General features: G+C 43.2%; 3 protein-coding genes across 4 annotated transcripts in view; 2 read left to right on the forward strand and 1 right to left on the reverse strand.

The window, feature by feature from the left end:
- The first annotated feature begins 2,135 nt into the window (after positions 1-2,135).
- On the forward strand, positions 2,136-10,177 carry PROZ (protein Z, vitamin K dependent plasma glycoprotein). Its single transcript, XM_082771020.1, has 8 exons — positions 2,136-2,244; positions 4,427-4,590; positions 5,079-5,103; positions 5,953-6,066; positions 7,200-7,331; positions 8,295-8,380; positions 8,499-8,622; positions 9,163-10,177. The coding sequence occupies exons 1-8, from the start codon at positions 2,178-2,180 to the stop codon at positions 9,672-9,674; spliced, it is 1,224 nt and encodes a 407-aa protein (XP_082627146.1). The 5' UTR covers positions 2,136-2,177; the 3' UTR covers positions 9,675-10,177.
- A 126-nt stretch (positions 10,178-10,303) lies between these two features.
- On the reverse strand, positions 10,304-21,143 carry PCID2 (PCI domain containing 2). Its single transcript, XM_082771031.1, has 14 exons — positions 21,041-21,143; positions 20,113-20,202; positions 19,420-19,493; positions 18,635-18,702; positions 18,069-18,108; positions 17,529-17,583; positions 16,076-16,179; positions 15,236-15,311; positions 14,973-15,114; positions 14,476-14,576; positions 12,792-12,865; positions 12,495-12,620; positions 12,151-12,274; positions 10,304-11,163 (listed from the first exon to the last, which is right to left on the reverse strand). The coding sequence occupies exons 1-14, from the start codon at positions 21,074-21,076 to the stop codon at positions 11,074-11,076; spliced, it is 1,200 nt and encodes a 399-aa protein (XP_082627157.1). The 5' UTR covers positions 21,077-21,143; the 3' UTR covers positions 10,304-11,073.
- Positions 21,144-21,697: 554 nt separating this feature from the next.
- Positions 21,698-27,850, forward strand: part of CUL4A (cullin 4A) — a 36,799-nt gene continuing 30,646 nt past the window's right edge. The window contains exons 1-3 of one of the 2 annotated variants that reach the window (XM_082783843.1): positions 21,698-21,974; positions 22,217-22,332; positions 26,758-26,861. In XM_082783843.1, the coding sequence (XP_082639969.1) occupies positions 21,797-21,974; positions 22,217-22,332; positions 26,758-26,861 (398 nt within the window). In that variant the 5' untranslated portion in view covers positions 21,698-21,796. Of the gene's footprint in view, positions 21,975-22,216; positions 22,333-26,757; positions 26,862-26,977; positions 27,318-27,850 lie in introns of those variants that run through there. The other variant, XM_082783844.1, reaches the window with a different exon arrangement.

Genomic DNA, 27,850 nt, shown 5'->3' on the forward strand with positions numbered 1-27,850 from the left:
CTGCATATGGTGAGCCAGTTGGCTACTGACCAGACATTTAACTGAAGTATAGCCCATTTTAACCACACTAAGCATTAACCCTTTACAAATTATGTGTCTCCTCTGTTGGCTAGGCAAATTTACCTGGCATTTTTGTGGCTTGTGTACCCACAAGGATGGGTACTGCCTATAAAGAGGCATACTAGTGACTGTGCTTCGTATAAGGAGAGTGTACATCAACAAACAAATCAAATTAACTTGTGTCACTCATTGCTAGCTCTTGACCGAAACCGCACATAATCACGTTCACCTGTTTCAGACCGACTGATGTCTAAGGCTAGGCTGAGGGCTGCAGACTCGTTTTGTTGATCCTGATCTGCTGCCAGCAAGCGATCATTTTCTTCTTTCATTTCTTGTCCCCCAGCCAAGGGCTGCTGGCAGCAGGGAGGGGGAGGCTGGAGCTGCTCCAGGAGGCTTTCATTATTTGCCTAGTGCGGGGGTGACATCTTCTGGAAAATAATTTCCATCCCCTTGCGTTAGCTGAGGTGTGCATTTCCCACAAGCGTGTGACGGTGACACTCAGCTGATGGCTAGCCAAGGGGCTGTGACACAACGGGGGCACACTGATGAAACACCTCTCCGTGTGCTCACCGTGATATTTAAAGGATTGGGAAAAGAAATTCTAGTAAGTATAAAGAAACATGATGAAAGGACCGCCTTTCTAAACCCCTCTCTTTATGCAATCTTCCGTAATACGAAAGTTTGAAGGTAAGGCCTGTTGCAATAATGTCAATACGGGAAGAAAACAAAGTTGGTGCCGTAACAGGATTGAGTACACTGTGGCCCAAACAGCTGCTCAGTCAAGGCTTGTTTCATCTAAAAGGAAAACATGAGCTCAAAAACTAAGCTCTAGGGAGAATACAGCTTCTGAAGCTGTGTTGGTGTTGCTAACCTGATTTGAATAAATACCTCGTGCCTACATTCACTGACGTAGGGTTGCAACGTGTAAGCAGTCTGCTTAAAAAAATAAATAGATGTTTGCAGATGCACACTTCTCTGCTGGGTTCTGCAAAGTGCTGTGCTGACATCAAGTGGTGACACGATTTTCGTGTCAGTGTGCTGAGGGGAGCCAGCCTTGCCGTGCTGCTTCTGCACAGTGCGATATTCGTGCTCACGGGAGGGCAGGGGCATATCAGAGATATGCTGTGACAACAGGCAACAGCTCTTCCTGGCCAAAAATCCCAGCTGGGACGGGTACAGTGGAGCCTGGTGGCCTCAGGAGATGGAGAGCGCAGAGTACATGTGTGAGTCACAGGATCACAGAAGTGTAGGGGTTGGAGGGGACCTCAAGAGATCATCGGGTCCAACCCCCCTGCCAAAGCAGGTTCCCTAGAGCAGGCTGCCCAGGTAGGCGTCCAGATGGGCCTTGAATATCTCCAGAGAAGGAGACTCCACAACCTCCCTGGGCAGCCTGTCCCAGTGCTCCGTCACCCTCACCGTGAAGAAGTTCATTGCATGTTGGTGTGGAACCTCCTGGGCTCCATCTTGTGGCCATTGCCCCTTGTCCTGTCCCCACAGACCTGAAGAAAGCTTGGCTCACAGCCCACCAAAGAGGATGACAGGGGACTGGATGGTATCCTTTAAGATATATTTCCCACAGGGGAAACTGCAGGCTTGTTTAATTCACTGCAATGTCAAAAGCTGATGGGATCTGGGATTTGACTGGTGCAGCTAAGCTCCAAGGACAGGTGACTTTCTATGCCCTGCCTTGGTAAAAGCTTTGTGGGGACAGCATGTGCAGCAGCCACACTGTAAAACTGATCCCTGCAGTCAGCATCCAGATTGTGACAGCGCTTTGTAATGGCACGAAGAAATGCTCATATTGTTCATTTCTCCCCATTTGGTGTTGGGAAAGGGAAGGCTGGGGGGTGAGAGGAATACCCCAAACTTGTAGGTTTCCAAACCTTCTCTGCCTTCAGCCATTGCATTAGGAGAAATTGCATCACCAAACACCTTTTTTTTTTTTTTTTTTTTTTTTTGAGGTTTTCACATGTTGACTTTGCGGCCAGGCTTTGCCCTCAGAGGTTTTGTTTTCTCTTGAGCAGCTGGACTTTAAACTTTAACATCCCCTGTTTAGCAATTTCCCCAAAGAGCTGCAGGAATGCAGGCAGGGTTACCATTAGCTGCAGAGGGTAACAATGGCAGGTTGCTTTTGGACAATGTTGTTTCTTCTCTCTGTCCTTTTCATTCCCACAGAGGAGACAGGTATGGCCTTTGTTTTGTTGCCCCTTTAATTCTGATTTGTGCTCCTGGTCTTGTAAACACACCTGTAATTTTGTGCCCTGTATCATGTTTACTTTGCAGCACAGGCTGACAGCACTAAAAACTCTGTGTTTCCTTTCTGTCTGGGGGTTTTTCTGTTTTTGTTTTCATACGCTGAAGTAAAAACTACGGTAGGTTACTGAAGCAATGTAATTTTGTAATGCCATCCTTTACATCATGGTGATATTTAGTCTTATGATGACTGGTGTCCCAGATATTAAAGAAAAATTTGTTTTATATACCTAGTTGCTGCTGAAATGAAAATAAAAGTCTTATGAAAGAGGCTGAGAAGCACACTTGGTATAGCTTGCAGAAATATGTTTTCTGTATTCATCTGCTGTGGTTTGCCACAAATAAGGAGGAGCTGTCAAAGAAAGAAAGAGAAAGAGAAAGAGAGAGAGAGAGAGAAATGAAAAGAAAGAAAGAAAGAAAGAAAGAAAGAAAGAAAGAAAGAAAGAAAGAAAGAAAGAAAGAAAGAAAGAAAGAAAGAAAGAAAGAGAGAGAGAGAGAGAGAGAGAGAGAAAGAAAGAAAGAAAGAAAGAAAGAAAGAAAGAAAGAAAGAAAGAAAGAAAGAAAGAAAGAAGAAAGAAAGAAAGAAAGAAAGAAAGAAAGAAAGAAAGAAAGAAAGAAAGAAAGAAAGAAAGAAAGAAAGAAAGGGAGAAAGGGAGAAAGGGAGAAAGGGAGAAAGGGAGAAAGAGAGAAAGAGAGAAAGAAAGAGAGAAAGGGAGAAAGGGAGAAAGAGAGAGAGAGAGAGAGAGAGAGAGAGAAAAGGAAGGAAGGAAGGAAGGAAGGAAGGAAGGAAGGAAGGAAGGAAGGAAGGAAGGAAGGAAGGAAGGAAGGAAGGAAGGAAGGAAGGAAGGAAGGAAGGAAGGAAGGAGGGAGGGAGGGAGGGAGGGAGGGAGGGAGGGAGGAAGGAAGGAAGGAAGGAAGGAAGGAAGGAAGGAAGGAAGGAAGGAAGGAAGGAAGGAAGGAGGGAGGGAGGGAGGGAGGGAGGGAGGGAGGGAGGGAGGGAGGTGACTGCTTGTGAAGGGGAGAATGATGCCCCCTGGCATTTCAAAATGCAAAACAGAAATGTGATGCTTTGTCTTAGCACCACATGCAAGCCTCCTGCTCATCTGCTATCCTTCAAAAGCGTAACTAAGAAACGACACACAGCTTCAGAATAATTTTGTCAGTGCTGTCACTTTTTCCAGTTCCCGTATCACTGCTTGTTTCAACCTTCGGGCCCCCCAAAGACTGTACAAAATATTAAGCAAACAAACAAACCAACCCAGTCCCTTCCCCATTGGGTTTACTTTCTAAGTACTGGGGAGCTGACAAACACACACTGACATGTGCAGCCACATCCCAGTTAATGTCAAAGGCAACAGGCACCAGCCTTCCCCCTTGACAGGTGTTTTTTGTTGTGGGCATCATTGCAAAGAGGAGTTTTAAGGTCTGATCTCTGTCATGTCTTTGGATTTTCCTCCTCTTGACACAAATACAGAAAGTTTATGGTGTCTTCCAGGTAAAGGATGGCATACTACAGCTTTTTTTTAACATTGCTGGGGGATAACTTTTTTTTTTTTATAGCCACCCTGAGCCATGTCATGATTGGTAGCAAAAAATCCCCATGAAGGCAGACTGAAGGGCGTCAGTTACGGTCCTTCATCACAGATTAATAGAAATCATTTCCACTTCTGCTGAAAGTCCCATGGACTCTGACAAATCAGCCTCTGCCTTTATAATAATATTTACCTCTTCCCGTAGCCATGGCACAACCAAGCTCTCTGTGTGTCCAGTGTAGGAATAAAATATGCAGCAGGAAAGGCTGCTGCAGGGAGCTGCAAAAACTCTTTATATTTACAAGGAATTCTGCAGAAAAGTTCATCAATGAGTCAAACCTGAATCATTTTTGTTTGGTTCATTTTGTTTTTGTTTTTTACTACTTGGGAGCACTTACGAAGGACCAGGACCCTCTTGTACTCAGGGTTGTAAGAGGGGTGGGAAACAAAAGAAAACAGTGTCAGGATTTCTCTTCATGGTAAAATGTGGCTGTTTAATAAGATTGTTTAAAAAAATAGTGAAAGTGTAAAGGAAACTAGCCTAAGTACTTATGTTAACATGCTGTCATGCCATGTTTCAGTGTTTATATCAGCTGATGATGCAAATGAAGTTATCAAGAGACACAGGCGTGCCAGCTCCCTCCTTCTGGAGGAGGTCCTCCAAGGCAGCTTGGAAAGAGAATGCCTTGAAGAGAGATGCACACAAGAGGAAGCAAGAGAAGTATTTGAAAATGATGAGATGCTCGTAAGTATTTTAATTAATTCCTTTTACTTACATGAAGCAACGCCTTGTGCTGTCACCTCTACCTCCAGCAGCAACATCTGGGGAAAAAGCAGCAGGGTAAGGGAAAGGAGGAGCCCTGGCCACCAGCGGGGGACAAGCAGGACAGGATGGGGTCACCTCCCAAGTGGATGCACAACAGGGAGATGATAGTTGGCCAGTTTTTCAAGGAAGCCCTGCTACTGCAGGGTTCAGCTGTTTATCTCTTGCCCGTGAAGTGTTTCTTTTCCTTTATAACTTCTGAAGAAGCAAGACGATGTGCAGGATGCAAACCCTCCCTCCCACCTCATGTCATTCAAATCTTGATGGCAGGGCAAAATTTGTAATTGTGTGACTGTGTGAATGTTAAAGTGCAGGGTGTATTCTCTCATGTAAAGTCTCTGTTTTGCCAAAATATTTATGGAAGATGATGTTATTTGAGAATTGAAATCTGATTTCCCCTTTTTTTCCAGAAAATGTTTTGGGATAACTACTACGGTAAGCTGGCCTCTTGATTTCTCTCCTTCATAGTCGTGGCATGTTATGAACATTACGCTTCAGTGCGAAGTTGTTTCTAAGAGTTTTCAGCAGCTTTTAGCAGTTTATTCCACAAGAAACACACAGTCACTATGTGTCATATGGCTAGAAAAACAAGAGAAGGGCTGATGTGAAAGGGTAAATCAAGTCTAATAAGCTAATAGAGCTACCAGGGCATGCAAGGCAAAAGGGGTGTATTTCCCTTTGTAAGCTGAGCATTTTGGTGTTTGAGAGACACACGGGAAAGTCTGCTTTGCTCATTCAGTTTGCCAGCATAGCTCTGCCAGCACAGCCTCCCAAATACAAACCTACTGTTTGAGCCTGAGGGAGATAAATAGGTGCCTAAAAGCCACTGGGCTGTCTGCAAGCTCTGGAGGCTGTCCTTTGGTAGCTGCTGAGGAGAGAAATAAACTTGTAAAGCTGACATGGGGGCAATGCTGATGTGGGGCGATGCAGCCAGGCACCTCCTGGACATGGGGCCTGTGGCACCAGCGTGAGGTGACTAGGCCTCATCCCCTCCATCAGTGCTGCATCCAACCAGTTCTCTCTTTTTATCTCTTTTCTTTTTGATTTGCTTTTATTCACTTGTAATCTGAGTTTTAGACAGTAGACAGGGAGGTGGTAAAAACAGCATTAGTATTAATTTTCCATGGAAGCCCTTAAAACACCGAGTGCAGGGGACGGTTCTGTGGATCCAGGATCTGAAAGTTATGAGGACTCGTACTGAACATCCTTGCTCCGTGTCTCATTGCCTCTGTGAGGGTGGGATGGCTTCCACCTAATTCCAGCCTTTGGGCTGTACCTCCCCAGGTGGCCAGAGATGTTCCTCTAACCCGTGCCAGAACGACGGCGTGTGCGAGGACAGCATTCGTGGCTACACCTGCACCTGCACCGAGGGCTACGAGGGGGAGGACTGCGCCTTTGGTGAGGCACCACCAGCGTGGGGCTAACACACACACTTTGTACAACGTAGTGGTGGTTCCCTGATACTACCCCAACTGAGATGTATGACCCAAGTTCCTTGTGTATGCTAAACTATGGTTCATAATCCCACCCCACTGCATGTCTACTTGCTATCGTATATGCTTAGGGACATGGCTTAGTGGGTGACATAGGTAGTAGGGGGATGGTTGGACCAGGTGATCTTGGAGGGCTTTTCCAATCCTAATAATTCCATGTTTCTATTCTATATTATCTGGCCTTTAAAATACACCAGGATGGATCCTGCACATTCATATCCAAAGTTCTTGCTTCCTAGCCCCAATGTCAGTATTTCTGCCTGCCTGGAGGGCCCTTTTCTGCAGCAGGATGTGAGTGTAGAGGGGCAGAGTATCCCCCTGGGGAGCCTGACCTGCTCCACATGAGCCATTGAGAGCCACATCACGTGCAAATTTCTTTGCTGCTTCTCCACCTGTGAGCTAGATCTAAGATCAAATGCTCCTCCTGTTGCTTTGTACTGAAGCTGTGTTTGCTCAGCCACAGAAAGCTGACTGGCCATGTTTCACAGATAATTAATACTCCTTTTTTTTTTTTTTTTCCCCAATATGTGGCAGTTGTTGGTTTCAATTTTCTTGGCACAAGAATGAGAAACAGGAGCTACACATTTGTTTTTGTTGGAAAGCAGAAAGCTTTAGCCTTTTTCTTGATCACCTGCCTTCTTAAAAAGTGCAGAAGGTTCCCCTGGCGCTTAGTGAATCCTTAGTGCTTTGCTTAACTGAGCAGAGAAAACCTATGGCATCCTTTTGTGGATTCACGTGGAAAACCTAGTTTGACCCTTGGGTACTAATATTCCCCAAAACTCAGCAGCGTGGACAGCCTGGTGCAGGGAGGTACTGGGTGCTATAAGCCTGTGGAAGCTGCAAAGGCAGTTCTCTCTGCCCAATTTCTGCCTGATGAGGGTAAAAACAAGGTGGTGGGAAATCCTACAGGAAGGCAGTACATACCCACCCCAATACAAAGTGAGTAAATGCAAAATGCTTAGCGAAGAGGACTCGGGCTATGCAAGAAAACTCCAGCTGAACCGTTCCCAATGCTTTTTCCCTGCTTGCTCTCTCCAGCTAAAAATGAATGCCGGCACCAAGGAAAAGAAGGATGTCACCATTTCTGCTATCCAGGAACCGATTCGTACCGTTGCTCCTGTGCTGATGGCTACGAGCTCGGGAAGGACAAAAAGCAATGCATCGCGTTAGGTAGGTGTGAGCACGGAGGTAGGGCCCACGCACAGTGCTCGGGTGGGCAGGCAGGGAATCTGATATCCAGGTGCAATCAGCCCACCTGGGGACTCCAGCAATAAGAATATAAACCTTCCAAACTGGACAAAAAAATAGGAGGAACCTAGGGAGCAGCAACAAAGATGCATGAGCAGTGGTAAAAGAATGAACATTTGATCTGAGCATTTACAGGTGGGGCTGCAGAGAGCACTAGCATCATTCTGCATATCACTCACTGGTGCAGGTTTTCCTCTCCTACGCTCAGTAAAGAGCTACAGAAGACCTGCCTGTTTGGGAATGAGGTTCAATTGATTCAGATTAGGCACCGAACAACCTTACAAATAAAAGACAGCACTTGCTGCCTTGTTAGTTAATTTGAAGTGGTAGCCCTCTTCATTTTTTCAATCTTAAAACTTTTAAACTAGGTCAACTAAAAACACAGTAGTATACTTAGGTCCTGTCTGTATTAGTAAGTATGGCAGCCAAACAGGAATGGAGCTGTACAGCCAGACTTTTAGTGAAGATTTGATGCCCACACTAAATGCAATTTGGTGGGTTTTACTTCAAACTAGCTCTAGTTTGGTACTGAGGACTAGGCACCCACATACCCAACAGCTATGAGGTGTTTAGTGCAGTTCAAATACAGGATACAAAGATGAGGAAGCAACCTGTGCTGATGGTTAGCTGGAGAGGAAGCCTCAGTTCGGAAGTTGCAAAGTAAAAGCTTGCCACCACAAGCCTAACACAATGACCCAAATGGTTTAGTATTACTACAGAAATCAAGTTAATTATTCTGATTTTCACCAGCTGAGATACTGTCCTTTTCCTTGGTACAAAATACAAACCCTACAGCCAAGAAGGAATACTTAAAATACTTGCAGGTAGTAGTTGTCATGAAATGTTACAGCATGAGGTTTTTATTTTTTCTAATTCATTTGCTAGATAAATGTGCATGTGGCAGACTTCAAGACACGGATAATCTGATAAGCGAAACCCTGAAGAAACGTGACAAGCACTTTCCTTGGCAGGTATTTCTAGCAATTCATGAAATCTATGGCTAACTTTCATATGGACAGTGCTAAGTTCTTTTGTTTGTTTGTTTGTTTGTTTTTGTTTTTGTTTTGTTTTGTTTTTGTATTTTCTTAGGTCCTGCTGTTAAACTCAGAAGGGAAAGGCTTCTGTGGAGGAGTGCTGCTGAAAAGTAATTTTGTCCTGACCACGGCAGAGTGCGCCCTTCTGCACAGCCATTTTGAAATCAGGGTTGGTGCTGGTAGGTGATGAAACCTTTCCTTTTGTTGTAGCACGTTTCAACACTGTTAAGCTACTTTCAAAACCAGATTAGTAAAATTTCTGCTGCACCAAAAATATTGTTGTAGTGTATAAATCTGCTGGCATCTCATTTAAGCATCTTAAATGAGTATTGAGTTAGAACTACAGCTGTCCTATGCCTCTCTAAAAGCCAAGCAGAAAGACCAGTACTTCTCTAAGGCACTCACAAGGGCTGGCTCAGCATCTAGGGATACGCTAAACTAGGTTCATTTGGAGATCACTACTCTTCCTCCATCCAAAAGCAAATGTTTCCTGCCAAAATTTACTGCTGGTATTGGGTATTTGTCCTTCCCCTCTGAAATTATGCATGCTGCTATGCAACGTTGAAAAGCTGTCATTCCTAATTTACCTTCACCATGTTTCAAGAATGTTTCTCTGCTGCACATATTTCTCAGCACAACTCGGCAGTCGTTATAAGTTTACACACAGTTTTCAAATCTCTGATATTCTTAAGGGCATTGAACATGTCATTGCTTCACAGGGCACAACAGGACATGTGGAACTGAGAAGGTAATGCGTGTTCACGAGAAACACATACACATCCGGTACGATGAGGACACCGGCGAGAACAACATCGCGTTACTACAACTCCACGAGCACGTTGAGTGCAACACCCACCAGCTTCCTGCGTGCATCCCTGAAAGAGACTTTGCAGAACACGTTTTGATTCCCAAATTGGCTGGTACGGTCAGCGGCTGGAAAAGAGAAGGCGACAAAGTTCAAGGCGAGGAGCTGCAGGTTTCCTACCTTCCTACGGAGGACTGTGAACAAATCCTCAACGTAAGCCTCACAAACAGGCAGTTTTGTGGACACATCCAGGAGGCCACAGACAAACAGCTGGCTGGAGGAAGCTTCATGGCCACCGAGTATAAGGGCACGTGGTTTCTGACTGGCATCCTGGGACCCTGGCCGCTAGAAGACGCTGACAGAAAAACGTTTCTATTTACCAACACCGCGAGATACATGATATGGCTTAAACACAAAATGAAGTGAGACAAACACAACCAAACCCCTACCGACCACCTTTGGAGGCAGCCAGTAGACACATTTGACTCTATCACCACTTGCAGCACTGGAAGTTGCAATGATGATACCAATTTAACTCCAATTCACGTGGAGAAGTCCCTTTGTCCTTCCTTCCTCTGTTGACACACAACACTGTGAAAGCCATGGCACATTAACTGTAGGTGTTTTACTAATAAATTGACTGAACTCTAAGTTTCCTAGAACTGTTCGTTCTAAAACTCAAAAAGTATTGATGCTTTTCTGGGCTTTTAAATGTTACTAGAAGGAAATGAGTCTTTTTAATTCTTATTCCCTTGAAACGTGGATCAGTAAACCCATATTCTTATTTCAGCATCTATACAAGTAAAACTTACGAAGACCAAGAACACTCCAAGCCTTTAAGTGTTGATACAGGACTTGACTCTCTCATAACATCAAAAAGTTCTTCTCCCTCATCCATGGCAGCTGTGTTTTTAATTATAAATCATAATTCAGTTACTGGGTAAAATAAAAACTAGACTCCCAAAGAGGGGGAAAAATGTTTTATTTTCTTTATTAAAAAAAATCCCATCACAACACACAAAGCTATGTTGTACTCTTCCTCCTCCCCACCCCCCAAAAAAAAAAAAACACAGAACACACACACAAGGAACATGTAAAACAATGGACCCAGTGGCAGTCTTTTCCCCAGAAACAAAATAAAACAGTGTATGGATAAATTACTTAGATATGCTTTTTTGTTCATCATAACAAAATTTAATCAAAACATTAAAGGAATTAAAAACAAAAACATATCTGAGCAACTACAGACCAAAAAAAAAACAACAAAAAACAAACCACATTTACTTGAACTTGTAAGTATCACTGAAACTGCAAAGCTTTTGGTATCAAGCACAACTTCTCTAGTTTTTAGAGAAGGCTTGAAAAGCATATTTGAGACCACCGAGATTATCAAAGAATTTTAGAAAGTGGAGACCATAAAAGAAAACGTTATTTCCACCCTGAAAGTTGGATTAGTATATGTACCAAAGGACGATACTTTTCTTTTCCGGAAGATAAATGCTGAGATAGTAACACACAGTACTTCATAACAGCTTTTAAGTACTTTGGAAGGAGTTTGGAATGCTTTGCTTTTATTTCTTCACGAGATACTTCGAATGCTCTAGAAAGCCTGCATAAACTATCACTGAAAAGTGAGTATTTCATTCCAATGCACTTTGTTACACTGGCAGCCTTGGTCATTCTGGGAAAGGAGCCACAAACAGTTCCTGGTATTCCAGTCCTGGACACGACCCAGGTCATTTACAATGTTCCCTGGCTGATTAGGAGCAGCTCCGCTGAGCGAGCCGTGTATCTGAAAAGTACTTGCACGGCTAAGATGCAACACTCAACACACCGTTGACAGCGCAGGAAATGGGTTCTGCTTACTGACGACAAGTTTTTGATGCTGGTGGGATATATAGCCTTTAATATGACCCTGGCAGGAGAAAGAAACACACTGTTAGTGCTGGCAGCTGGTAACACAACGCCTATACCTCACCTGTCATCAGGCTAAATCAAACAAAGCTACGTGCACGTACTCAATCACCACTGCATTGCTGTACTTGGTGTCCGGAAGGATCCGATTTATGTAAGTGGGTCACCTCACGCAGCAAGCAGCAAGCTGGAACCATAACCATGTTTGCATACTAACGCTGCTGTCGGACTGCCTGTTGCCAGGGCCCCCTCAGGGTTTGCTTACATTTCCCTGAAGAGCTCTGGAGAAGTGTTTCTAAATTTATTCTTGCTCACTTTAAAATTAGGATTTTGATCAATCACTATTCCAAATTTAAAAAACGAAAATCCATAATTCTTCCTTTTTAGACATGTAGGGTTATAGCACAAAGAGAAATCTGCCAGTCACCTAATCCCACTCTTTGCTACTCTGAGAGGACACCAAATAATGTTTCAGAAACAGAGAAGCAGCTCGTTTTCTTGCTGACACTGTAATGCTGCTCCAAAACTTTTAACAGATTAGAAATCTATGGATGGCAAGCCCATATCTATTCATGAGTAGATAAGACCCATTTAGACAAATGTGAAACCAAGAAACATGTTTTTATTTTTTCTGATGTTAGAACATCAAAAGTCTCCTACTTCGAATGCAGGAGAACAAACCCCTTTCTGGTCCCAGTTAGAATTTTTTCCATTTTGAAATGAATATTTATTCTTCATAGAAAAGTCAGTACTGGATCTGTAACGCAGAATTCAAGTGCAATTTTAAGTGGTTCCTGCAAAAGAGGCAGGAACTAGAGGAATTCCCCTGGGCAAATTAAAACATTTGCCATTTGGGCACATATTAATCAACTTTTATACACAAGCTAGGATTACTGATATATGTTAGTAACAAACTTTCACTCTCTGCCTAATAATTTTTTACTGCCTGGAGTCTGGAAGGACAAAACAATACGTGAGCAGCACATACCATGTAAATAAGGTTAGCTAAAATGCACTGGACTTCATCAATGTCAACATCATCTACTTGCATGAATTTCAGGGCAATCAGAAAGGCATCTAGCGATAGTTGATGTGTTTTGAGGAGTAAATATCTGAAAGAAAAAAAAAAAAAGACAGAAAATGTGTTATTGGGAAACAATCACTTAGAAATTCTGGTTCTTAGTAAAATGGCTTTTCTATTATAAATTCACTTCAACAGGAATTCTGCCCTCCTACAGAGAGCTAAGGAACATACACATCTCTATTTCAGTCCGAGGTAAAACCATATTATATCCACTTTTGCAAAAGAAGCAATTTTTTTGTTATGCTTACACTTTCTTGAAGAGATTTCTGTACGTGATGATTTTCAGCTTCTCCAGGATAAGAAAGATTCCACATCGAATGAAGAAGGTCTCATGCTTTGTCAGAGCATCGTTCAGTAGGAGAAGATTGCCTTCACTAGAAGAATGGAAGAAATGAATATGTGAGAAGGTCTCGCCCTATCAAGAAAAGAAGCTGCAGGACTTGGTAAGAATATCCTTCCCCTTCTTTCCTTAGTTATCCCAAACAAATGCCTTTTAGTTAAGGCTTCCTGAACTAATGCACAACGCAGCAAAATAACCACCGTACCTCACAGCCTTCGTTACTTCAGCAAACTGCATAAGGTCGTACTTTTTTAAGAGCTGAACCGTTGGCATATGGCCCTGAAAAATAAATGTTTTCCACAATAAAGTCAAGCGCATTTTCAACATAAACTATAAAAAATATTTGTCAGAGAAACAGGCACGTGTTTAACTACTATTTTTTTCCCTGCAGAACAAGAATTAAGTAGAAGTATTTGTAGGACAACCCCCCGCGCTGCCAAACTTCCTGCAACTCAACTCACAATAACTCTTTATCACGGTTTCGGGAGTCTCTTAATATTTCCAAGTGTTGCAGAACAGTTACCAAACTTGTGAAATCAAGATCCTGTGACACGAGGCTTAGGCAGCTCCACATTTTACGTTACAGTTGTATGATCTCATCTTCAAACAAAGTAACTGTGGGAATCCCAAGCATTCCTAATAATACAGGCAGTGCTTCAGCGCTGTCAAGTGCCACCTCAGCCTGTACCAGATTTTTTCTTCACCACACCTCCATATGGACATTCAAATGTCAGAGAGAGGGAGAAGACATTTTAAATTTAAAGAAACAAAATTCTCCTTGTTACATCAGGTAAGACTGAACCAGGTGGGCTATCAAAAATTAACTTTGGTTTGTTTTTTTCCCCTCCTTGCACAGTGGAGATCAGATGGCACGCTGACTTGGTCAGCCTTTAAATTTAGTTACCGTCCTGCTCTGTTGTTGGTAACTCCTCTCCTGGCTGGAGGATTAACTGACAGCAGAACCCTGCTGCCTGTTTACTGAGAGCTGCTAGGAACAAAAATAAGGTTAAAAAAACACCACCGCCCAAGCTATTTTAGTAGAGTTTTAAGGTTAGTGTTAATGTTTGGAATGTGATTTTAAAAAGCAACTGTAAAAACAATGACCTTTACCCAGATTCTTCAGTGCCTCTCGAACACCAGAGCTGCTACAGAAAAGCTGCAGTTATCTCAGGCCCCACAGGACCCAGCAGCTTAGGGAAGGCTGGTGGCTTTATCAACCTTACCATTGACTGATCTGAAAATAACCACTCAGACAGACAACAAACAAGAGCAGAAGCCAATTCTGATAGCCACTATGCGTCTCCTGTACACATGGGAAATTTCCTCCATCAGAAGAGAGCTGCAAAGGAAATGAATTGAGGCTGCAAGGGATGGAAAAGGGAGCACAAAGGGGAAAAAGGGAGAATGGTCATGAGCAGGCTGGGACAAGGGTGGAAGATGGGAGCTCTCTGAAGTGGATGATAAAAAAAAACCAACAATATTCTCTGTGAGGAACTCTGGTAATAGGGCCAGGAACAGGAAACATTGTAAAATCTTGTTCTTGTCCCCTCAGTTACACCAGAATGGGAAAAGGCATGGAAATGGGGAAGGCCATGAACAAGAAGCAGAGATGCACTTAATTCTTTTAACAAAAAGATGAAGTGAGCAGGGAACCAGTCTTCACTGATTTCCTCAAAACCCAAACGCTATGTGGCTCTTGATATGCCTCAAATGGGTTAACACAGAAGCTCTATAACAGAGTTTACATATACTGGTGTTTATGGGGGAGAGGGGAAAAAACAAAACAAAACAAACAAACAAACAAAAAAAAAAAACAGAAAAGCCATACTGAGTTTCAGTTTCCTTTTTTGCCTCACAAAAAGTGATTTGGAAGAGCAGCATTTACTCACCAACAACATTTTCACTGGCAGCAGGTAGATCAAAATCATTCTTTTGTTCTTCTGGCTTGAGCGGTGACAGTGCTCAAAGGCAAAGGACAGGTACTCTTCAGCTGCAGGCACAAATAAAAGCAGTGCTAGTTACAAGAGTCAACAACAAAAATTGATTAAATCTGTACTCCAAATTCTGTGCTCAATGCCCATTTCTAGCTCGAGGCCATATTTGAAATTATATTAAAAAAAAAAAAAGACAAGGTATTACGAGAAAAGTAGTCTTGTTTCAGAAAGGAAAATAAAATTTGTCAGTACCTGCATGTCTGATGTAACAGCTACAAGCAATATTGGAATTTTCTGCTCAATTCACTCATATTATTAGTAACAGCACGACTTTTCTGTCATCAACACAAACAGAACTGCACCTTCTGCACACGTTTTGAGCCACACACACCATAAGCCAGAGCTCACACCAAGCTGCAACAGCTTAAATCTGTCTTACCACCACACAGTACCTTGCTTAAAGTCACTGTCAAACATGGCTTTGCGTCCGACGTAGTATCTGTATGTAACTCGCTGTGCCATACTGTATTCGTCCTTCAGGTTTGAGCTGTCAATTGCTCTAATCAAGGGTTTACATAGATGGAGCTTGTTGATCTGTTAAAAAAAAAATAAAGTTGTGTTGTACTCAGAAATGGTAGATATGCAACATCATGTAAAAAAAAAAAAAAAAGGGTGAATTTGACTCACAAAATAGCTTGTAAGACTTGAACCCTACCTTAAAATAAATTTTGAACAGCTGATTCACGAGGAACAACATTCCCCACTTTTTGGAATCTTCAATGCCTGCTCGACTGTCATGAGAATAGAAAAAAAACAAGCTGCTAGTGCTGAACATTGTAAGGAAATAGTGACTTTGTTTTTATGGTTAATTCCATCTCTAGATATTTCACGGATTATTTTTTTTTTTAGGATAAAAATGAGTGTCTGAACATAAATACCAAGGCCAAACTGTTTGTCTTAAACCACACCAGTACTGTCAAAACAGAATGTGCTCCAATCTTAACTTTCAAACAACTCTGCTGCATTTCTTCCCAACATAACGAGATGTCATGTAGAATGTTATTCATCTGCAGCAGAATCCTCCCCCCCATCTGCGGGTAACACACACACTAGGACAGCAGTTGCTTATAATATTCAAGGTGAAAGATGGGTGAGCGGTTAAAAAAAAAAAAAAAAAAAAAAAAAAAAAAGCATTTTTCCACCTGGAAAGCGCTAAATTGCTAAGACTGGAAACCAAAGTCACCTCTTCCACTCTAATTGCATTGAAGCAAACTTCAAGAGAGCACAGAAGGGTTAAGCGCCTTCCCTGAGAGCCAGGGACACAGTCAGTCCCTCCCAATAACATCTGCTAGGAAGCTTAAAGCTGAGGGAGGCCTCTCCAGCTGTAGTTAACAGTCAAGAGAGAACAGACCAGAAATGAGAGGAAACAAGCCTCAGAAGTGTTCATTCTTACCCAAATATGTAAGTAACTTAGTAAGTGGAGAAAACTTACGTAAAGTTCATTAAGCTCTTAACAATTTAGCAGTCCAAGTTGTATGGAGCATCTTTCACTTACGTGTCACTGGCACAGACTCGGAAGCAGCTCATCAGCAGTTCTGCTGCTTTTTCCAACATGTCGCCGACTTTGCTTTTCCCTTTCTTCATGAGCTGTTGGTCTGCCTAACGTTACACAGCAAGAAACAACGCATAACTCTGGTTCACTGGACCATAAACAGCTTGGTTCCTTAATACAGCATTTTATAAGGCATTATAACAACAGATATTACCTTTTACCAACCCCTAAATCTTGATAGTAGTCAAGCTGACAGAACAGAAGTACTCAAAAAAACACAACCCCACACTTGGAGAGGTTCCTAAACACCCTGTACCAGATTCAGTGCAGAGCAGCAGGGTCAGGACTTTGAAAACAGCACTGTTCACTTTTACCTTCAGCACCAAGAAGCTTAATGCAGCTCTCAGAAGGATCATCCTACAGCTGAACTGGAGCATTAACACTCCAACTCAAGTTTTAAAGTCCAAAAATCAAGCAAAAAAGAGACGTCTTATAAACAAGAGCAAATAAAAATATTTCCCCGGTTATTAAATCTGAGTTTTAAAAATTATAATCAAGCTTCTCTTTACAACCAGAAGGACCAGATTTTATTTCTAACCTACATTCAACATTTTCTAGTAGTAATTCACACTGCTGCGACCTGAGATTTTCAAGAGAAAGGGACACACATGCTACAGAGTCATGATAACAGTTGGCAGCACTGTTCATGTGAAGTGGGAAAGAACCATACAGTAACAAATAAGGAATTAAAACAACAAAGATTGGGAAAAAGCAGTGAGTGGATTGTTGCTATGTGCCTTCTAGAAAGCTTTACTCTAACACTTGCATTCTCGTTAGCTGAAATGTAGGGACAAGAAATGCAAAAACATCCTCTGCTGCACAAGTCTTTGTACCCACGTTTTGAATACACTAAGGCTAAAAGATAACATTCAAAACTAAGCCCACTTTCCCTTTTATTTTTTTTTTTGGTTGCCAGCCGTTGTACGGACTCAGCAAGGGCTCCAATGAGCATCAAAAGCAACACACACAAAAGGAAGAGAGAAACGAGGGAAAAGTTTCCCTCACAAGATGCAGTGAGTGTGTAGATTAGCTTTGTTGCCTTGTGCATCTCCACCCTTAGAAAGGCAAAAACCCCAAGGATAACACACAGAAACCACGAGTTATACCATCATGCTATTCTCTAAAGACAAGTGCTTAATCATTTTATATGCTCTAAGCTGTGAGTTGCGTGCAGGTGCCCAGAACCCCTCCAGTTAAAGCTGCAAACGAGAGTCAGGCAGACTCAGCAACCTAGTTTTATAATAGGATGGGATAAATTTAGTGTATTAACAAAACCTTGAACAACAAATTAAACACTAATGAGCAAAATTAGGCTATGGAATCAAGTAAAAATATTTCCACCACAGAAACTCATAACAGATAAAAAATAATGAGGTTGTTAATCTGTTCTACTTACATTATTAGCAAAAATTCGAAGATCAAGGGCTACAGCATACATAATAGGCAAGGCCCTGGAAAAGTAAGGCACAGTGTGCTTAGTAAATGCAAATGATGCAGTAAAAAGACATTAGAAACAGTTTTTTTCTTGCTACTTGGTCATAAAGCTAGAAGAATATACATGAATCTTTAAGCACAGAAGAATGCATTTTTTTAAAAAAGGAAAAGTCTTCAAGAGCTCAGCATTTCCAAGTCCTACACTAACAGAAGAATTAATTCCAGAATGCAGTGAAATAAAAGGCTGCTAAGGGCTTAAAAAAAAAATCTCACTTTGAATAAATTCTTCACGTTTGCTTATTGATATCCTAAATACTTAAGCTTAGATGTTTAGTTCTCACACTTTTGGGCCTAAAAACTCAGGCAGCAAAAACAATCAGGCTGCATCTCAGTATCGCTGGGGGTAACTAAAAACTGTAGGCATAATTTTAGTTTGATTACTCTATTATACTAGTGAAAGATGAGAGTCTAGTTTTGCAACAAGTCTCTATGATACACTTACCAGTTTTCTTCTTTATGTGCCTGAAATGCTCGCAGGAAAGATGTATTGCATTAAGGAGAATTTAAAACACTACGAAATGAAGCACAGATCTAAAACACAGAGGAGTTGTCACACCACATACTATGTGCTATATGAAAGGGCAGAAGCAAACAAAGCAGCAAGGAGATAATAAGGGTGAAAAGACACTAGGGAAGAATGTGAGCACAGCCACATGCTCTTGGTGCTGCAGTAGCAATGAAAAACATTGGTCACTTAGAGATAAGACAGCAGCTTTCTTTATCAGGATCTTCCCTCTAGCCAGGTGCAAACTGGGACGTGTATTAATGATTTGAGGTTCTCCTATTCTCTGTGAGAAAATAATTTTCTATTTTACAGGCAAGAGGCACATTCTTTCACAGTCCCACAGAAAATTCGAAAGAGAAAAGCCTGCCTGGATTTCCTTGCTTAAGGATCTAAATACCTGAAGCATATTTGGAAGCAGACTACATTCTAAAAGGGACACAGATAACTTACTGTACAAGAAAACAGCTAATCTGAAAAAAATATACAACACTGATGAAAAGGATATTGAACGATAACTGTTTGGCACTTGTATGCTTCTATGAAGTCATGGTTTCCAACGGCGTAAGTACATCTGTCAAAGAAAAGGAGCATTAGCACATCCAAAAATACATACATAAGACAATTGTTGTTGTTGTTGTACCTTTTAGCAGGTACAGGCTTTACAGTTTAATTAAAGGAGATACAGTAATAGGATTAGAAAGGTTCCTAAGAAAACAGCTAAGTATTTTAACACAGCACTGAGTTTGATAGCTGCAGAAAACTGATCCAAGAACAGGGATTTGTTTCTGCAGTACGTACAGAAAGAACTGTAACATGCTAATTCTTATTGAAAGTCTCACCAAGACTAGCATAGTTAAATATTTCCAGGACTTTTGAAAGTGAACTAAAGACAATGTTAATACAACATAGAATTTCTTTTTATTAAAAACCTCACAAAATTACTTAGGCATTCAAGCTGACTTAGGAGTACTTTTATGACCCAGTTTACCTTTTTTTAATGTTTATTTCCTCTACTTACTTCACTCTAAATTTTCGTGTAGCTAGTAAAAGCGGAGCAAAGGAAACAAGAAGCACCAATGCCAAAGCTGTGCCAATGACCGTATAGAGGTGACTGTCAGGTACATAAAGAAAACTTCATGTGGAAAAGAAAAGGAAGGCCTTTATTTCCTGCAGTCTTAAATACCAAGCCTTCAGATGTAAGCCCTTAAAAAATAGCTAAGTACACATCGTTTCCCCATCCCTGCTGGATGCCTCACAACCGACTTGCCTGTTCCTGGTCCATCTTTACCTTAAGTGGGCTGCAAACATTTCATCATACGGTGGTTCCAACACTTGTTGACACTTCTCCTCTGGAGATGGAAGCTAAGGACAGAATAAATCAATGAATCACAAAGGAAACACCTGTATGATCATCTATTTCTAGTGCAATGGATATTTCATCGTGGCAGTCTTATGCATACGTGTCTTTGCAATCCATCAGAACCTTAATTATATTAATAATCAAACACAGTGCAATGAATTGCTACAGCGTGCATTCTGCCTACACAACCAGAATAGAAACAGTCTTAAATAAAAACACCAGCAATACACGTAGCACAAGCACCAGACCCTTACTACCCACTGTTTTGCTTTTTATATTCGCTTCCATTCTGCCACACCCCTGATTTTACTAACTCATGTAGACCTGGCCGTAGCAGACCTTCAGGACTCTATTCAGAAAACTAATTCCAAAAATTCCAAACAAAAATCCAGAAAATTCCAAGTGGAACACATAAAACCGCCCAGAATAAAAATGGAAATATAATATATGCTTGTAAAAAGAAAGGGGAACTAATCTACAAGGGGATCCCGCATTGGGCTACGAAACAGATTCCTGAGGTTTATCCCCAGTGGGCAGGAAGGCATATGGACAGCTAAGAAAACTGGAAGCCGAATAAAAGGAATGTCAAGAAGAGATTCTTGCAGTGTAACAAGTTCTTACCTGAAGCCTTGGGTTTGCGACATGAGGGTGTTTAAACGATACCAATTCTGCACAAAATTGTCCATCTCTGCTGTCAATGGCTTCTTGTACCTGCCCAAGGAAAGCACATCACATAATGAAATCCAGCTGCAGTCATACAACACGTTTCCTGGTCACTACATAAGCCACCTGCTTGTAAACGGTGTTCATCCACCTCAATACCTTTTCAAATATGAGTTTTAAAGGTTTAAAACTGAATAATTCAATGCATTTTCAACCCACCTGTTTTAAAGAAAGAGATCTGGGGAGAGAATGGTGTGAACGGTATTCTGTTTTTAACCTCATTTGTACGATACAAGCAAACCAGAGAACCTCAACACAACTTATATGGGTTTAGTACCGTAAAGGAGCAGCTGTGAAGAAGCTTTATGGAAGCTTTTTAGAGTTCCAGTTAGACTTATGGGCACTGAACATGTGCGCGAAGGCGTGAGCTGTCCCTGGGGACTACTGCTTGTGATACTGCAGGGGGAATTTTTAATATAAAGAAAAAATTTGCAGGATTTGCACTCGGATTTCATACAGATTTAGCATTTAACATGAAAAAAGTGGAAAAAATCAAAATCAACTTTCCTTTGCTCAAAGAAATAAACCAAAATCTCTGAAAGAGCTAAAGCAGTTGGTTTATATTTCCCATCTTGTGCTGCTTCCGTGGCTCCTTTATAGCCTGCGGTCTCTTTCGCTTGGCAATGGGTTCCCACACGCGAAGCAGAGCCCTTCGCCTCCCAGGGCTTACAGACAGAGCAGACGAGGCCCCGGGAGGGAGGGAGGGGAGCCCTCGAGAAGCACCCCCTAGAAGGCCACCCCCCGAAGCCGCTCCCGGCTGTGACAGAGATCCCCGGGAGCCCCGCGGAGAGGCAGCCCGTGAGGGAAGGAGCGGCGGCGGCCCCACCTGCTGCAGGTACTGGTTGATGGTGATGTGCGCCATGCCGCAGCCGCCCTCCTCACCGCCCGCCCGCCATCATGGCGCCGCCCAGCGCGGCACTTCCGGCAATCGCTACGTCACTTCCTGCGCGGCTCCCGGCGCCCAGCGGAGCCAGAGCCGCCCCCTCCGCCCCGCCGGGTCACGTGGTCTCCTGCCGCGCCTCTTTTCCCGCCCCCGGCGGCGCGCGGGGGGCGTGGCCTCGCGCCGGCAGCCAAGGGGGACGCGCGGGGGGCGGGGCCTGGCGGGGACCACGTGCGGCGGGGCGTGCGGCGCGTCAGTAGGCGGGGCGGAGGGGCGCGGGGAGGGTGGCTCCGCCGCTCGGCTGTGAGGCGCCTCCGGTGGCTTCACCCCCCCCCGCCCCCTCTTATTGAACACACAGCGCCCGAAAGCACCGCTCCTAAACCACCCCCCCTAGCTCCCCGGCCTCCCCTTCACCCCCATAAAGGGGGTGCTGCCATGGCGGGGAGCGCCCGGGAGCCATTTTGTGCGCGGGGCTGCCCCTGCCCGCACCGCCCAGCGGCCGGGGAGGCGGCGAGACGGCGGCCGGGGCGCCGCGGGGGGGAGGCGGGCGCTTGCCGGTGACCGCTGGGGCTGTGGGGGCGGGTGGAGGAGGAGGAGGAGGAGGAGAAGCAGGAGGAGGAGGAGGAGGAGGAGGAGGCGGGTCCAGGCGTCCCAGCCCAGCCCAGCGCCTTGCCCCGGCCGGACACGGCGCCCGGGGCGGAGATGGCGGACGAGGCGCAGAAGAAGCCGCACTTGTCGGCGCTGGTGGGGCACACCAACGGGCTCACCAAGCTCCCCGCCGCCGGCAGCAGCCGGGGAGGGGGGGGAGGAGGTGGAGGAGGAGGAGGAGGCTCCGCCACCACCGCCCCGTCCAAGAAACTGGTCATCAAGAACTTCAGAGGTGGGTGCCAGCTGCCCGCTCCCCTCCCTTGTTTACAACGCGTGTGTGGGGGGGGGGCTCCCCAATGCCCCTTATCGCGATATGAGGGGGGACAGGCGCTTATCGCGGTGTCACCGCCTCGCCTGGCACCCCCGGGATGGTAGCGGGGGGGGGGGGGGGGGGGGTAAGATGGCTCCGCAGGGCCCTGCCCCCCCCCCCCCCCCCCGCCCGCTGGCAGCGCCCCGCGCCCTGTGTCTCGGCAGAAAGGCCCAAGCTGCCCGATAACTACACGCAGGACACCTGGCAGAAACTTCACGACGCCGTGGGGGCCATCCAGAGCAGCGTTTCCATCCGCTACAACCTCGAGGAGCTCTACCAGGTAACACCCGTGAGGTGGTTTTCTTATGGGGGGGGGTTGGGTGTCACCCGCATGGTCCCCGCCGCGCTCCCCGTGCGCTGTTTGCACTCAATTTTTTTGCAGTTTTGTGTATCAAAGGCTCCTTGGAGAGAGCCACCAGCATCTGGGCCCATGAAAAAGCAATTTGGAGGCTTGGAAAGCTGTGGCTGGGCAGGGCTGGGCGTTCAGCCTCTCCGATCCCGCACCCCCTTCAAGGTGCTGAAAATGGGGTGTTAGCTTCACCAGGCTGTGCAGATAAAGAATTTATAACCCGTTTTCTACATAACTTCACTTCCCTGTGATTAAATGTTAAACTATTTGTTGTAACAAGAGTCAGACTTCAGCATCTTTGGAGAATGAAAGAGTCTTGGTTGAGCAGACACCAAACTCTCAGTTTACCTTCATTCAGATCACTGTACATTTTCATATTAATCAAAGTTCTCATATTTTTAGTGAAAATAGAGAAAAAGTACTGCTGAAACATCAGGGCTACTGGAGAGGGGCTATGGACGAATATAAAAAAGAAAGTCACAAACCTGTTCTTCCTTTCTACTTTCTCCATTAATTATGGCTTAGTTCTTCATGCATATACATTTAAAATAATAAAGATAGTTAGCCGGAGTAGTAATTTTTTTCAACGATCATGTCATTATGAAAATTACCGATGTGGTAAGTTCTGCTTAAGCACAGCTTAAGTTAATTACGAGTTTTCTGTGGGTGCAGGTGTTTGGTCTGCGAATGTGGATCTTGCTGCCAGATCAGGACTTAAGGTGTTAATATTCTCACCCCAAATTTTCTTAATGTTCGGTAGAAATCAGTTTAACGTTGTCTGCAAAGTAGAGACTCTAAGGGGAGACAAAACCAGCAGTCCACGTTGGGTCTGTGGTCAAGAAATCAGGCTGAATTTTGGGAGCTGATTAGATTTCTCTCTGTGATTAGTTAAGGTATATAATGTATGGTTCTAAAATGGCTCATTATGTAAATGCATATTGACTTAATAGGATTTAATGCCTTTAAACAGATAACTGGACTGATATACTCATCTATTAATATTTACAGGTTTGCAGAGTTTGAATTACATGACATGTTTTATGGTTTTAAAATGAGCATTTGAAAAATCATGCTCTTTCATGCCCAGCTTAAAAAAAAAAAAAGAAAACCACAGATGCTTTGAATGTTACCTAACTTGTTTTCAGAGGCTCGGAAATGAGATTATAGTAATGTGGGTATGAAATCGCCAGGGTACAGGCTTGAGTTTTGGCAGAAGAGAATGAGAGAGATTTCAGATAAGCTGTGGAGGCAGAGCTGTACTTTTTGCTTTTTCTGTTTGTCTGCTTGTTTGTAAAAACTGCACGTTATAAGGTCAGCCCAATAATCTGCAAGGCACTGGTGCAAATCAGCAAGATTTCTGTACAGTGGGTGGTGGCTGTGAGTGTGCCCATGCATGCATACACCTTCTTCTGCCAGAGGAATAAAAGATGAAGTTCAGCATCTATTGGAAACCTGATCTGTACTTACAGATCGTTTTAACTGCCTGTTGGTGAGCACGGAGCCATCCACCGGGGAAAATTCCTGCATTTGTACCAGTTGTTTTTGCTGTCGGGGCTGCTTTTTGTGCATCTCTGGCATCGTGAGAGCCTGCTGGGGCTCGGTGAGGTAGGCAGGCTGCTCTTGGACTTTCTGATTTGTTTAATTTGACTCTGTGGCTGAGGAAAAAGTGAACAGTGACAAGGCCTGGTGGGAAGTCCAAAGGCTGCTCCTTCCCAAGCGTTTGTGGCCAGCAGGGGTTAAAGCAGGAAGGTGCTTGGCAGAGCCAGTGAGCAATGGGAGGGCGGCAGCCAATTTTTTGCTACTAAAATAGAAATGATGTCTGGGATTGGATGTGGATTGCACAGATTTTGATAGAAGTAGCTGGTATTTGATGGGATAGAGAAAGTGGGGCAGTGCAAAGAATTGCCAAGTGAGCAGCGAGTGATTAAAAATAATGGAGAAAGAAAATTCCCTTTGCAACAAGATCCTAAATAAAACAAAATGGGGCAGAAATGCCTTTCCTGAGGGCATAGAGAAAGATATTGTTGCAGTGAAGGGGAAAAAAATAACATTGGAGCCTTGACCAGACTTTTATCTGTATGGATGGATAGGAAGGGCTATGTCTCAGAAAAAATAACAAAGTGTCTGAAAAATAGTTGCGTGTGATTACTGTTTGTTGCAGGGGTCACCTGATGTTTCAATTTTCAGACCAGAAAAGCAAGAAGTAGTATAAAGCACCTTATGAGTACTTTTCTGTTTGTTTTCGTTTTGTGTTTTGGAAGACAGGCTCTTCAGGATGTTAACACCTATGGAGGAAATAGAACAAGCAGCAGCAATAATTTGCATACTACAACTGAAGACTGCTCAAAACAAGCCATTAAAAGCATTATTCAAAACTTTCACTAGGTTTGTGTAGGCAAAGAGCCTGCAGTGTTCCCTCTCTCCTATCCTTGTAGATGTGGTAATTACTACAGCTTTTTTCCCAGACTAATTGTGTGCAAGATGAATAAAAGTCAAATTATGTTTCTTCAGAGAGAGACAGCAACAACTCTGAATTAAACAAGAGGTGAAGAAGAAGGGAATTGCTGGCTTGCCCCCCACACCAGTCACAAAAGCAAGCACCAGCTAGTTAGAGGCAGTACCCAGCTGGTAAGGCAGCAGTCTGAAGCACGCTTCAAGCCCGTGCTGCTGCCCAAAGAGCCACTTTCCCCTTCACCTCTCTCTTGACCTGCTCACGTGCTAGCACAATTGTTTGTGTGGTCCTAAAGTAAAAGCAGAGTGAAGATCATGTACTAGTACTTTGACAAAGAGTTACCTGCTGATATTAGGCAGCATGACGTTTTATATCACAAACAAGGCGTACACACACAAAAGCTAAAATATCAGCAGAACTGAGCTGGGGACAGACCAAGCACCGGGGAAATCCTGAAACTTTCTCTGAGTTCATTTATGCTGTTCATCAACAAAATATGTCACTGTAGATCCTCTGGAGCAAGGGAACACAATTTCGGGTCACTCTTGGTCACCCAAACGAAGTAGTGCTTCGTGTGTCATGCAGTGTTCTCCGCAGCACCAGCTCACAGAACAGAGGAAGTTGAGGTGAAGTTAAAGGAAGAGACGGGATGGTTTTCTCGTCTTGTCCAAGTCCTTTGGATAATTTGGTACGAAGCACTGAATGGCCACAAATACTTACTGCAAACTTTACAGCTCTCACAGAGTGTTTGTCTGTCTTCATTGTGATTCATTTTAGATGCTGCGGTCTATTAATAAAATAGTTTATTGAAATGCAGCACACAAGTTAAAATAAAGCGTGCCTGGAACAAAATCTAAATATAGGCAGTGGTATCAAGTGAGGCTACGTTTTCTCTTTGGTATTCCCACTCAGTTTCTTGTGAGGGAAAAAATGTTGGTGTGAGACAATGTAATTGCTGTATAGCTGAACAACAGCATTACAGAGGTGTCCAGAGCTGTCCCAGCATAGTCTACATCAGCTATAACAGCTCAGTTCACATTAAAGTAGTGACCACAGCAACACTTGGTTTGGGGCAGAGTTGTTTTTCTTAACTAGCAAGGAGAAATCCTCACCTGAATCCCACGAGGTCCAAATAAATTGTTTTTTAATTGTTAAGGCTTTCATTCTTCACTGTTTATATACCTTATACCTAGTGTGTGCATCAGTAGAAACAGAAATAAGCTAATAAAATGACAGGACACCAACTATATTTGTTTACCATTTTGAGACAATAGTTTAAGTGCTTGGCTCTGATGTTATTTCCACCTCACCTAATTAATGTGGAAGATGAAAACCCCATTTTATTTAATCCTCTATGAAAACAACGCTTAATAATTAAAGACTTAATCTACAGCAATGCTGAAATGCATCAGTATTCAACAATAATTCATCCTTAATGTTATGGAGAGAAGGGATTAAAATACTTGGTTTGATTGTGTTTTTACAAAATAAATAAGCATTTATTTATAAAATAAATAAGCTATTTATTTATAAAATAAATAAGCTGGTGTGCACGTGTGGAGGCATGCACAAATGCACCTACAGAAAGACTGCTGCTGCTGAGCAGAATGGGTGGAAAAAGCCTTGTAATGTTAAACAGCACATCTGAAGTATGATAGAGATGATGATGTACCTTGTGCATGACATCTGACAGTGTAAGAAGGGACCGAAATCAGGAAGAAATCACAACAAATTAATTTTTCTACATAGTTTGGCTAATTTTATTTCAATAAGCTTTGTTTTGGTGCGTAGTTTGGACAAGTAATGCTGATTTTTTTCCCCTCTTTGGTGTTGGTCTTGATAACACAGGCAAAATCTGAGTTCGTTTAATTTTTTTAATCTCATCTCAACTTTTTTGGTTTTAGGCTGTTGAAAATCTATGTTCTTACAAAGTCTCTGCTACACTGTACAAACAGCTGCGACAAGTCTGTGAAGATCACGTGAAAGCACAAATTCTTCAATTTAGAGAATATCCTTTTCCTGTGCACAGATATGGTTAGATTTGGGTTTAAAACTTTTTTTTTTTTTATCAAATAACAGTTTTTTCAAAATGTCAGTGTTATTTGAGGTTGTGTATTTATGACTTAAATATTTTCAAATCCACCATATGCAGCTTCAGTCATCTGGGTAAATAATTTTTGCAGACAGAGAAGTAACATGGTGGCAACCATTTATTTTAGTAGGAATCCAAATTTTAAAGTTAATCTAGAAAATTTCAGTAGCACTATCAGTCTAAGTAACAATATATTAGGTACACCTGTCTCTATGACTAACTATAAGTGCTAGTCAGTGCCAACATGTAGCAGAGGTGTTCAACAAGCCCTTTAGATACCTCACATGCACCTTGGGAAGTTTTTGGAAGAGAGATCGAAGTTCAGAAGATGACTTGGCTGCCCTGGGACCTGCAGAGCACTGAAGTTTTACGGTAAATTTCCCCCCAGCTTTCTCAAGTTACGTTACCGGGCTTCTCTTTCTGTGGCTGAGCTGATAACAGAAGTGCCTGCAGATCCTCTCTGTACACTTGGGTGCAGCCGGCTCTGAAGCCCATTGTGCTTTGCATGCTGAGGGCGTGCTTTATGTGTCTTCTGTATAATAGCCTACTGGTTACGCTTGCTCGGGAAGTAGGATAAGTAGAGTCTACGCCCACCAGGCTGTCCTCGAGAGTGCCTTGGCAAACAGATGCTGGAGAGTGCCGTAGTGAACAGATGCTGCGGTGATCTGAGTGCTAACCCTGTTTCCCAGCTCTCCTGCCTGTATTTTATTACAGAAAATCATTGCTTGAAATAGAAAGAAACAGGGGAATGGGTTCCAGAAAGACTCCTTTTATTTTTAGGCAAATGCTTTAAATGTGCTTTGGATTATAACTCAGTTTCTCAGTTCACTGCGTTCCCCAGGTAGATGCTACACACATAAAGAAGATAAATTGCTTTCTCTGTTTTATTTTTTTCTCTCTAGCTA

Source organism: Aythya marila, assembly GCF_965140915.1.
Source record: "Aythya marila genome assembly, chromosome: 1".
NCBI classification, from domain to species: domain Eukaryota; kingdom Metazoa; phylum Chordata; class Aves; order Anseriformes; family Anatidae; genus Aythya; species Aythya marila.

Coding starts and splice junctions, on each gene's coding strand:
- PROZ (XM_082771020.1), top strand. CDS start 2,178: ATGGCAGGTTGCTTTTGGACAATGTTGTTTCTTCTCTCTGTCCTTTTC. Junction 5,104..5,952: donor GTTTTGGGATAACTACTACG/GTAAGCTGGCCT, acceptor GTACCTCCCCAG/GTGGCCAGAGATGTTCCTCT. Junction 7,332..8,294: donor AAAGCAATGCATCGCGTTAG/GTAGGTGTGAGC, acceptor TTCATTTGCTAG/ATAAATGTGCATGTGGCAGA.
- PCID2 (XM_082771031.1), bottom strand. CDS start 21,076: ATGGCGCACATCACCATCAACCAGTACCTGCAGCAG. Junction 20,203..21,040: donor TCAACCAGTACCTGCAGCAG/GTGGGGCCGCCG, acceptor TTCCTTGGGCAG/GTACAAGAAGCCATTGACAG. Junction 16,180..17,528: donor TTCGAATTTTTGCTAATAAT/GTAAGTAGAACA, acceptor GTGTAACGTTAG/GCAGACCAACAGCTCATGAA.